Source organism: Helianthus annuus, chromosome 1, assembly GCF_002127325.2.
Source record: "Helianthus annuus cultivar XRQ/B chromosome 1, HanXRQr2.0-SUNRISE, whole genome shotgun sequence".
NCBI classification, from domain to species: Eukaryota; Viridiplantae; Streptophyta; class Magnoliopsida; order Asterales; family Asteraceae; genus Helianthus; species Helianthus annuus.
The window spans coordinates 57,787,833-57,800,845 of NC_035433.2; the positions used below are offsets into that span (position 1 = coordinate 57,787,833).

General features: G+C 38.6%; 1 protein-coding gene across 1 annotated transcript; it reads right to left on the minus strand.

Moving 5' to 3' along the window:
- Window positions 1-11,002: 11,002 nt before the first annotated feature.
- Window positions 11,003-12,685, minus strand: LOC110894189. Its single transcript, XM_022141408.1, has 4 exons — window positions 12,239-12,685; window positions 11,858-11,923; window positions 11,111-11,223; window positions 11,003-11,018 (listed from the first exon to the last, which is right to left on the minus strand). Exons 1-4 carry the CDS (start codon window positions 12,683-12,685, stop codon window positions 11,003-11,005), a joined length of 642 nt encoding a protein of 213 aa, XP_021997100.1.
- Window positions 12,686-13,013: the final 328 nt, after the last annotated feature.

Below are 13,013 nucleotides of genomic sequence, written 5' to 3' on the forward strand. Positions count from 1 at the left end.
TTTTTGTTAACAAGAAGGGCAATTCGATCATTTTATATCGCCGAATTGCCCTTCTAATTAACATAATTACATATAAAATGACCAAATTACCCTTCTCGTTAACAGAAGTAATAGATTAAGTGAACCCAATGGACTAAAATGGCAACGGTGAAACCTTTTTGGACCACATGGGAAAATGAAACTTTTGAACTAAACTGACAAAATGACACAAACCACAAGGACTAAAATGGCATTTAACTCTTTTATCTATGTCAAACATAAATCCAAGACCTCTCCTCCTAAACCCAGTTGTTAGACCGTCCGTAGTGGGCGGTATTTTTTCAAAATTTGTCACAAAACACGCCCAATAACGCCGGACCCCCACCCCCTGGGGCGTTTTTTGGCGTGATTTTCGAAAAAAGCTTGTCCAGCGTGATTTAAAACACGCCAAATTTGCACATTGTTTGAGAGTTGACCATTTTCAAACGGTAATATTCATTTAATATTTTTTTAATTTCCATTTAAATCTATAAATACCCCACTTTTCATCCAACTTTTAATAAAAAAAATCCCATTTTCTATCAAACTTTCTCTCTACTTCTTCCGGCTTTTATAAACTTATTAACCATGCATCCATTCCGACCCCCGTTTCGTGTTCCGTCATGACCCGGGAACCCAAATACCACCTAACCGCAACAAAACTTTAACCCTCACGACATGGACTCGAATTTGTTTTCGTACGCGGCTTACTTGAGCAGCTCTACTCCTTTCATGCCACCCACTTATGGCTTTGCTCAACCGGGCGCTTCACAACCATCACAAGAACAAGCCGAACCCGAGGTGAATACCGTACCAGAGACGTAACCCGAACCCGATCGCGAGACACCCAAACGCGGTAGAAGGTCACATAAAAAAGGACGCTACTTACGTTATTTGGACGAAGGACAAGGAATACACGTTGGTTCGGGCGTGGGTCAATGTTTCGGAGGACCCCGATGTGGGTAAGTGTTATTTTTTTTACTTATTTTTTTCTACACATCAATTTTTTTAACGTATCACTTATTTTTTTTATTTTTTGTAGCAAACTTTCAAACCGGTCCAGAATTTTAGAACAGGATTCGTGAGCTTTTTTATAATACGTGAGGAAAAGGTGAACATCGTGACAAAGATTCTATCTCTAGCAAATGGACCAATATCAACAAGTGTCACTCCTTCCAAGAAGTTTATCAACGAAACTACGATAATCGGCCACGCGGAGAAGGTGACGTCGGTGTTTTAACGAGGGCTATGGATGAATAGGAGAAAACGAAAGGCGTTTTCACGTACTATAGATGTTGGGAGCTTCTAAGAAAAAGTCCAAAGTGGGCTAGCGTACCGACCATGACGTCTAGTAGTAGACGTAAAGCTAAACGGTCGAAAACGTCATCCTCGGTTGACACGGAAACACCAACTTCCGATGCCTGCAACGTCGATTTAAATGTTGTTGTGGATGATGACCAGGAAGTTGAAGAGTTGGCCCGACCGCCCGGTAGAAGAAAAAAATAAGCGAACCGGGAAAAAACCGGTGGCGTCGTCTTTCGATAATCTCGAGTTGAAGGAAGATTTCGAGTAGATGAACCGTCGTCTCCAAGACATTCGAGACCTCGGCCACAAGCGTTGGGAGACTATGAAAGAACGAGTCGCCGAAAACAAAAAGTTTAATGAGATGTAAGTGGCGAGGCAAACGTAAAAGAACATAGAGTTTTTGTCCAAACCGATCGATCACCTCCAAGGCGATGTGTTGATCGTTGTGCAAATGCTCCGCCAAAAACTTCGGGAAAAATATGGGCTTTAGATTATCATCTTTTTTTTAAGTTTATTTGTTTTTTTATTTCCGTTTTTTTAAGTTTAGTCGGTTTTTATTTTTTTTTTATTTTTAGTATTGTAATTTTTTTTATTTAATGAAGTATTTTCACTTTTTAATTTAAAAAATTTAATAATTGTTTAATGATTGGATGGGTCGTTATTGGGCATTATTCCACTACGCCTTTTTTGTAAAAACGCCCAATAATGCTCTCTTGATGACTAGACTGCCACGTAACAGAAAACGTCCAAGGGTGGGGGCATTATTTCATAAAACCACTACGTATGGTCTTAAAATGTTTTTGTCTTTACTAGTGGACCATCATCCCATTGGTGTTTAAATTGTATTAACCATGTATTTTTAGTGTTTCATTATAAAAATCTATAACTTTTTTTAGGAAAAAATCCACCCAACTTTCTTTATGTGTTTCAATATTATGATTTTTTATTAATTGGTAAAAGAATTAAAATTAAATGAAATAAATGTAAGATATATGAAAGATGATTGCTATTTAGTTATTATCTTTTTCAAATATTAGCATCGGCCGGTTCCCAATAATTCATTCAAGTTCCTTAAACTTATCAAAATATGGGGGCTTCGCAAACGTCTCCGGAGATAGAAACGGTGCCGGAGACACAACGTCTTCAAAACATGCGGAGTCCTCTTCTTCTAATCAAGAAATATTATTTTGTTTCGGTTTTTTTATTTGTTTCGGTTTTTTTAATTTCTTTCCGTATTTTTTTTAAGTTTAGTCGGTTTTTTTTTATTTTAGTATTGTAATCTTTTTTTATTTAATGAAGAATGTTAGTTTTTAATTTATTAAAAAATTAATAATTGTCTAATGATTGGAAGGGACATTATTGGGTATATTCCACTACGCCCTTTTGTAAAAACGCCCAATAAAGTCTCTTACTGACTGAACTGCCACATGACAGAAAATGTTCAAAGATAGAGGCTTTATTCACCCAAACCATTACACATAGTGTTATGATGATGATTGTGATTTCTGTAAAGTCAATACAAATATATTCTATTTCACGACTACACTTTTTTCCATTCTTCTGAATTCTTTCAAAGAGCTCGGGTCTAATCACCGAATGAAACTCTAGAGACATTGCTAACTGTTAAGTCCTAATTACCTTGAAATTTTGAATATAAAACAAAATTATGAATCCGCTAGATCGAATGATATGAAAACGTACTAGTAAGGAACTCGTTATATTTGAAATTTGTTATTCATATACGGGGCAAACTGAAATCAAATCTTATTCATAGGTTCAGAAAATTTATTATTTTAGTTCTAAAACTGGTAACTAACTTCTAATAAGTTATAGTACTGAGCCATTGTGATTTTTTTTAAAAGACGACGTTACAAATTACAATAACCAACGAAGACTCGCAAGGAGCTAGACATACAAATACAAAATTGAAAGCATTCATGCATGTTCATCGAATTTCTCCAAAGAAACCCATTGTGATCTATAATGCACTATTTCAATGTCGAGGTAAATTATAAATTAGTTAACTAATTTGAAAATAATTATGTCTGTATAAATATGTGTAAGAAATACAAAATGATAAGAAAAAAATTAACGAGTTGAATCGAATTTTATCCGAGCTGAATAGTTTGAGCTCAATTGGTTAATATTTTTTAAGCCGGGCCAGAGCTACAAGCCACCCAAAGTTCAGCCTGGCCGGACTTATTTTTCTATTTACCTTTAATAAGATTTTTAATCAAGTAAATTCACACCATCATCGAGCCTTTGGTTGAGTGGTAGCTAATGACCTCACAAATAGGAGGTTATGGGTTAGAGTCTTGTCTGGAGCAAATTTTATGCCGGGTTGAGTCAAGGGATATTTTTAGTTGTGGGTTTTCTCCTGAGAGGGTCGGTTGGGTCATCACCATCTCTTCTTTAGACGGAAGGGTGACAAGGCACGACAGTAGAATAATCGGTAAAACCTCGTATCTCATCCAAGTCGAACCGGTGCCACCCGTATTCGCTCACCTTCACCTGGATGCTGCTGAAAATAATGAGAAGATTGAGAATCGAACCTGGGTCACAAGGAAGACAAATTCTTTCCCCCAACCACTCCTCCACAACCTCATTTGCTATATAAAACATGTACTAAACGTCCCTCTAAAGTCTCTCATAATCACTGGATTATGAGATTTGCCTCTAAACTATTTTTAAAGTGAACAAAGAGTGCATATTTTAGGTTTATACACTTTTGAACCATAAGACAACCATAATCAAGAATAGCCGAATTAAAGGTAACAATGGGTAGCAAAGAGACGTGGTGAAAAATTGAAAATGCATCAGCACAAGCATAGCTATTTCTTAACGGGGTTTAATATAAGTAATGGTAAATAATTGTCGTGCTTTACTTTAAATATCAATCTCCATTTGGGTTTTACTTTCACAACCAAAACAATTCCTCTATGCTCCTTGTGGATACAATAATCATGGACGATTGAGTTTGTTTGCAACGACATTGCGACAATCATCAATATATTAGGGAAGAGGGTGAAACTCAAGTTCCATTTAAGTTGCAAAAATAATATCTACTTTGTGTGTTTGTGTGCCCTCAAGACGTACATCCATATAAATCATTTGGCAACGATTATGTATTTATTTTATATTTTGTTGCTAAACCAGGGACAACCTATGGCTTTTTTGTCAATCGAAGGGCCAGATTAATAACGGCATTTTATTCACTTGGGTGTCACATTAATTAGTGACCACTTTGTTAGTGTTAGATTAGCGACAGCCTTTTTCATGAATGGGGTGTGTGACATCTCTTATGTTAGTTTTGGTGTTAAACAAGCGACGGCTTTCATTCCTAGTGAAAAGATCTAGTAACGAGAGGGGTCATACCCACAATGATAAGCTATGTCATGAACATGAATAAAATGAGGTCAAAGAATCTAAATTTACTGCAACAAAATAAGACTTCAATTCAGTGTATATAACATTAGTATCATGGAACTACACGATTAGTAAACAATCTAACGAGTGTTAGAATATTAGTCATAGCATTTAGTAAACAATCTAGCGAATACGAGTGAGAGAAAATCCTAGATCGCACCATTTACAAAAATGTTTAGGGATATCCAAAAAAAAGTGTGTCCAAAATAGTAAACAATCTAGGGGATACGAGTGAGAGAAAATCCTAGATTACAACATTTACAAAAATGTTTAAGGATATCCACAAAAGTGTGTCCAAAGTAGTAAACAATCTAGGGAATACGAGTGAGAGAAAATACTAGATCACAACAATTACAAAAATGTTTAGGGATATCCAAAAAAAGTGTATCCAAAGTTGAGATCACCATATGTGAAAGCAATGGAACTATCCATACTATACTAGTAGAAAGATTATGACCTGCATACAAGACACCTTTTTTTTAATGACATAGAATCTCACGTGTAAACCCATCCTGCTCGGGGCAATGTCTAAGGTCAACTCCTCGACTGCCGTGAGACTGCACCCCTATGATGTGCGGGAACCGGATGGAATCCGTAAACCCTTGCCCCTCGTCAGGTTCGAACCCTGGATTAAAGCCCATATTCCTCCTTTCACCCAGATATCCGTTGAAAATGGCACAAGCAGAAATTGAACCTGCATCTCCATTAGAGAGGGCAAGCCTCTTTACTACTAGACCAAGTCACCACGGTTCATTCAAAGATTTTACCATTAAGTTCGTAACTACCTAAGAAAGAAAAAAAACATTTTTATGAACATATTTTTTTATACTCTAAATCTGTTAATATAGTTAGCGTTACTACTTAATTATTCATTCCCAAGATAAACTTAATTGATCCATAACCTCATTCAACCAAAAGCTAAAGCATGTCCCTTTGATAAAATGGATCCGTTTTGTTCTAATAAGGATTTGTGATTCTGGCCCAAAGGTTTCAAAACCAAAACAAAAACAAGGCTCGGATGGCAAATAGATTGGGCTGTGAACATGGTCTAAGACCTTTCAAGTTTTATCTCTCGTTACATTTTGTACGTTTAACGTTCCAACACCATCTTTTTCAATTGAGAAAACGTTTAACGTTGCAACACCGTCGTTTTCAATTGAGATACATCTCAGTCGTCAGATTTATAGGGTTTTAGATTTTTTTACCATTCATGGAACAGTTGTAATTAACATCGAAGACGTTCTGGACTAGAAATTTGGTCAAGTCCCCATATTACTCCTGATCCCTCCTAAAAAATTGGTAAATCTCGATCCACTCCCCCTAAAGGAAACATAATTCTGGGTCCATCACTGCCTTGACGTTTCGTTGGCCAGCTGAAGGGGTATGGTCCCAAAAAGCCGCGCAGACCAATCAGGTCGCGCGCTGAACCATACTCCTTATACATTAATCTGACTAATCTACAGACCCCGCGCGGACTATTTAGGCAATGCCTAAACAACGCGTGAGGTCCAAGCAGGATTTAAGATCAGATTCCACACTTAGCATCCTGAATGAAAGCCCTCAACCCCTAATCCTTGCGTCGACTGGTTGGACACATGCCAAGGGCCGCGCGAGGGTAACGACGCAGGTTCATTCCAGGAAGCATGAAAGGTACGAGTGGCAGAAGAGCAAGCCAATCATCGTCCAAAAGGTTGTATTCTATCGTGCTCCATTATTAGCAATCGTGCAGGAGACAAAAGGTACACAAGGACGCCTACGTGGCACCAATCAGGGGGCGGCGACAACTGCCCCATGATATCCACTCACATGCTGATGTTAGAGAGACAACAAGGACGACAACCCGGACACGTGGCTCCAATCAAGGTGCGCCAGCACCGAAGATCTTCTAGAAGACACTAACGGTTGTCACCAAATGGACAAGGCGGATATTCCTTGTTGCCGTCTCCAGGCCCAAGGCCCATCAGTCCATCTCCTTCTACACTACTCCGACTATAAATAGGGTCCTTCATACACAGGTTAAACCATTCTGTTCACCACTCTCTCACTCTTAACACACACTTCTTTCCTCAAAACAAATACTTATTCTCACACCGGAGAGTGGTTAAGAGGGAAACCCCCATATTTCCCTCTTAACAAGCGTAACTGGGTGTTGATTGTTTTGGAGGAAGGATCACAGCCAAGCTCAGGAAGGATTAAGAAGATTAACCCTTATGGTTGAAACATAAACCCAACTAATAAACCTAAAATTAGTTCCGTGTTTCTTCATTGGCGCCCACCGATTTTTACAATCACTTCATCTTCTTTTTTCTGAGCTTTTTTCTGTTCTCTCGATCATGGCTGGTCAGGGAATACCAGATTTCGGTTTCAGTATACACCCTCAAGGGGGAACGGGGGAGGACAACTCGCACGTCCAACTCCATCCCACTGATGAGTTAGCCGAGTGCGAAGCAACAAAAACTAGGGGACCCCGCGCGAGTATCACTCGCATCACTCAAACGGCTACCCCAATGAGTAATACCGTTGGTCCGTCAAACTCAGCTCCTCCAAACATTTCGGCGTTATTAGGTTTGCCAGAAGGTGAAACCTTAGCCTCCTGGTATACTAAACAGATTGCTACTATAAACGCTGTTTACCAGTCGTTAGGTGCACAACAAGCAATACTGCAAGCGTAACCATCTCTGGTGACACCCCCTGGGCCAACACAGGGGGCACGCCAAACACCGCCTCAACAAAACATACAAGGGCAGTTCAGCAGACCTCCTCCTCAAAGAAGACCAAGCGTACACGAGACGCACGACACGTATGAGGAGACATGAAGTTACTATGATCATCTGTCCAACACGCAACATAGGCGTCCGTTGCATAGCCGGCTAGGGCCGCGCAACATCAACAATGAATGGGATAACGCAAATGAGGATGATCCTACTTGGCAAGAAGACGAGGGTTCTTCAGTATTCAACCACTTGCAAAGAAATCATGAGTCTTAAAGATCGAGGCCGCGCGCCGCCTACAATGAAGCAACAGAACATGATTTTAGCCTGGTTTACAGACCAGCAGAAGCCACCGAACACTCGAAGTTTATCTGGAGCATCGCTCTAGCCCCGTTAGAAAAAGAAAAGTTGCCACAAACCGTAGGAAAGTTCAACGGTCTTACTGACCCAGATGATCATGTTCGACTGTTCACAAGTGTTGATGTTTTAGGACAATGGACCATGTCAACGTGGTGCCATCTTTTCGTCCAAACTTTCACGGGGGCTGCTCGCGTGTTGTTCGAAAGCCTACCACCTAGGAGAATCAAATCGTGGATTGATTTCAGAGATCAATTTGTAACCCATTTCAGCCAGCAAAGACGCTATCAGCGCGATACATCCAAATGTAATACATTGACCCGGCTACTTGGGATTGTATCCCTGCTGACTCAAACCACTTAGCCAAGGGTAACGTCGCCTTCAAAAGAAGGGCCTACCACTTTACGCATTCAAAAGAAGTTATACTTCAGGAACAAACCATAAGAACCATGATGATGTATGAGTAATATTATAAAACCAACCCATGGAATAAATTATGGATAAAGAACTTCATGATGATGCCATGGAGAAAGCATCAACAAGTCAGCCATGACATGAGAATTTGATTTAGAAATACGACGACAGAAGAACTCAAAAGAATATTTGATGAGTGGAATTGTAACCAGAATTTTGAACCGATGAAAGAGACTTTATTCAAACAAGAAATAGAAAAAAAAATAGTAGATGAAACTAGCTAAAAGGAAAATAGTGACCGAACAGGGCGGCGGCAGAGGCAGCACACCGCCCTGTCTAGGGTTTTTCTCAAGTGGTGACGGCTAGGGTTTGGTTATTTGTGTGTGACGCGGCGGAAACGGTATAGAGCTTAGGCTCTGATACCATGTAAGATTATAAAAGACTTGATTTCCTATTATCAGAATAACGCATTACAATATATAGATAACGGAATGCAAACCCTAGATACCTAATGACCCGTGGGCTCATAATAATAATAATAGTCCTATAGAAACCTCTTCAAGTCCTCAGGTTTACCGCTTACCGCTGAGGCTCAGAGTCATGGTGATATTTCCGGATTCAGCTTTCGCTTTCAGCTCCGCCGCCGCCGCCTCAGCCGCTTTGTCCGACGCAGCCGCCGCAGCGGCTTTGTCCGCCGCCGCCGCGACGACGACTTTCTCCGCAGCTGCCTGTGCGGCAACCGCTGCCGCTTGGGCGACCCTTAGCGCAGATCGGATTTCACGGATTTCAGAGATCGGGTTTCTTCTCTTGACGGCCATCTTTTGAGCGATGATTTAGGGTTTGTTTGTTTAAGGAAACCTAAATTTAGGGTATTAAGATATTATATAACCAGATTATGGGCCCAAGCATACCATTTGGGCCCAAACTTAGGTTTGATGAAAATGTTATTTTAGTCGAAAAAAAGATTTTTACGTTCTCAACATTTTTGAAACGTGTCAACTCAGTTTAAAAAGATAACGTTCGTTTACAAAATTGGTTAAAATTTAGGATATTCTTATTTTTAACTAATAAGGACTGATTATGTAAATTTGTTAATATAAATGACCATGTAAGTAAAATGTATATAGATATATATAGCTATAAAATGTATAATATATAAACAGTAGGGGTGAGCAAAAAACCGAAATAACCGAACCGTAACCGAAAAAAACTGAACCGAAACAAAAACCAATGGTTCGGTTTTCGAATTTTCAATAACCGAAAATTTCAACCCTTTAAGCAAAAAAATAAATAAATAATGAAATTGCACAAACCAACTGCATTAAACAAATGGCCAAAAGCTACAACTGCATGTATACCTTCATCGTCACTCTAAGAATTTCCATAGTGTGAGTGAGTTTAGTTTCTTCAATGTTCAATAAAGATTATATATATATAAATTATGATAAAGTCAAAAAGGTAACGTCATGTTTGAGGTGACGTATCTGCGAGAAAACAGTGACCTACTTTCGACAAAATATACTTTATCGAGTTGAAATATATAGGTGTATAGTTGTTGATTTCTTTTTTGTTTTTATAAAAGATCTAGTTAAACTTGTGCTTTTATATGTCTCGTCTTCTTTTATTTGCAAATGATTTAGTTTCATTTGACTCATAATCAATGAAACTCTTTGGATTTTCAAGTCATAACGAAACAACGGTCATCATAAACCTCTATTGTTGTATCATAGCATGAGCTGATATAATAGAACATGTTATTCTCAACGCCCCTGCTCTCGAACAACCGTTACCGAGTCCACTGTTTTATCATGGAATTCTGACTATTTTTAGCCAGCAAAACACTTGTTCAACATGCAAGCCTCTTACAGTAATTCTGCATAGAAAACACTATACTCACACTCAATAAAACTCACAACCTTATTCCAACCATACCCCTTAGCCAGGCCAAAGCCAAAGCCAAACAAACTATCATTTCGTCTAACAAACTTCATACCATATATTCTAGCAGCAACCATACTATTCCCAAAATTTAGGACATCAAGACGTACAAGTTCTGGTCAGCATTCGGTTTACCATTAATTCCACCTTTAGTTGTTCTTATGGTGGACAAAAGGGATGTCTTCAGCAATTTAAAATTTGATTGTTGTTAATATATGTATAAAACCATATTTTAAATAAAACCCCAACAAAACTTAGAACTAAAACCATATTTTAAATAAAACCCCGTTACTTACAAACGATTGGCTAAATCTCGGTTCTAATGTTCAACCCAAACCCGTTACATTAATTCTTAAAAACGGAATGTGAATACGGAATGTTCAACCCAAAACAGTTTCTGCAGTCTCTTTGAGCACTTTCCCACTTGCATAGTGATGTCTGCGTACTGGCATGTATATATCTGCACCAGCAACCAGTTGCCTCTCAATTTCGTCTGTCTTCCTTAACGTAAAATAAACTAAACGGGCTTTCCACACAGCTCACATCTTGCCTATAGCTTACTTAAAGACTCTGCAACTGGTATAGTATCAAGCACTCCTGCAAACCGCACATATAATATTCAATCATCAAATAACAATATATTATGTGGCTGCGATGAGGAAGAGAAGTAGTTCGAGGTCAAAGCGTTTGGACCAGTATTAAAAAGGACATGTCTGACCCGTAACAATTTTGACTTGTTACCAACCAGCCTATTTGACCCGTCACCCGGCCACCCATTATGCCAATAAGAGGAAATTTCACTTTTTCATCAGTTATTGATTAATCCCTTCTAATCAGTTATTGATTGTCCTGCGAATGTCATAGAATTATGTAAAAATACATTCTATATATAAATGACCCGAGATACAAATCTAGGATATGAAGCTATGAATAATACCTACATGCGACCTGCTGTGTCTACAAGAACGTCTGATCCGTTACGGGTGGCTTCCTGAATTGCTTCCTTAGCAACAATCGCAGGGTCTTTCTCATATCCCTTTTCAAATATCGTGATCTGAAAGCAAGATATGTTTTTAAAGCTTTACAAAAACTGTTTTATTACAATAAAAAGAGAACTTCTTTTAAACTTAAACTCTTTCATCTGATCCTATTTTCTCTTCACCCCCCCCCCCCAAAAAAAAAATAAATAAATAAATAAATAATTAAAGTAAGAAAATGCCACATCGTCATCTATATTAAGAACTAAGTTCATTGCTGGAAAACTAAGAGTATGAGCATCTAAGGTGCCACTCGTGATGTAAAGCAGGATGACTCCTTTCATCTAATCATCATCCTTGAACTCTCTCAGGATGCAAATCACAATTTCTATAAGTTGGAACTTGAGACATCAATTTTCACCCGTGTACTTCTGAATAAGTAAATTTGGGTTGTGTTAATTTATCTCTAACCCGTCAACCAGCAAAATAGAGAAGAACTGCAAGGAAACTGGTGGAAAGTCATCCATGGTGTAAATTATTCTAAATTAATTATTATGTAATAACTTAATATTAAAAAAAAAATAAAAAAAAGCAACAGACTTACTGGTTTAGATAGATGCTGTAGAAGCACCTATTGTGCAATAAACGGGTTCCTTGTGCACTTTTGCCACTAATTGAAAAACGGACAAACAACAAAGACTAAAGTTTTACCTTCATGAAAGTGTCAAAATCTGGATCTGGAATAATTCCAGCTTCTTTCTGAGATTGTTGGTGCGCCTACAAAAAGTCAAAACGCTCAATAGTTAAAAGATTGTTTTATAGTAAAATTGTTGTGGATTTCCAGTAAAGGTGGTATTAATTTCTAGCCATTTACGCAGGATTGGGTTTGGCTAAGTCATGTTTAGTTTCTAACGGGTATAACCAAGAAACGTAGCTAACCCAATCTGACCTGTTTTGAACTGCACAAATATCACCACAACCTCAACCCACCGATTTGAAACACTTTGACCAAGTGTAATGCTCACAATTCGTATGACAATTTAAAAGAATTGAAGAATGTGCTGGTAGAAGGAAAGAGTGTGCCATATAAACTTGAACATAAAACACTGAGATAATAAAATCAAGCGGTGTAAATGAGCCCAGCCCATAGCAAGCGATGATCTTGCGGCTGATGATCTTGTTAGCGATGTAGTTTAATGACGCCGTAGCACTCGCCCAAGATAAACCCGACACAATTTCAGCAGATGGTGCTTTGACCTGAGTGCCTTGAAACCTAAACCTATTCAAGTCCTCAGGTTTACCACTCAAAGTCAAGGTGATAATCCCAGCCTCAGCTTTTGCTTTCAACTCTGCCGCCGCCGCCTCCGCCGTCGCAGCCGCTTTGTCCGCCGCAACCGCCGCAGCAGCTTTGTCCGCCGCCGTCTGTGCGGCGACTTTCTCCGCAGCTGCCTTTGCGGCAACCGTTGCCGCTTTGGCGGCCCTAATAGCCGATCGGATTTCACGGATTTCAGAGATCGGGTTTCTTTTCTTGCCGACCATTTTTTCGAGCGACGATTTAGTGTTTGTTTGTTTAAGGAAACCTAAATTTAGGGCATTAAGATATTATATAACCAGCTTATGGGCTCAAACAATACCATTTGGGCCCAAACTTAGGTTTGATGAAAATGTTATTTTAGTCCAAAAAAAGATTTTTACGTCAGTTTCGTTCTTAACATTTCTGAAACGTTTTAACTCAGTCCAAAAAGATAACGTTCGTTAAAAAAATAGGTTAAAATTTAGAGTATTCTTATTTTTAACTAATAAGGACTGATTATGTAAATTTGTTAACATAAAGGACCATGTAAGTAAAATGTATATAGATATATAT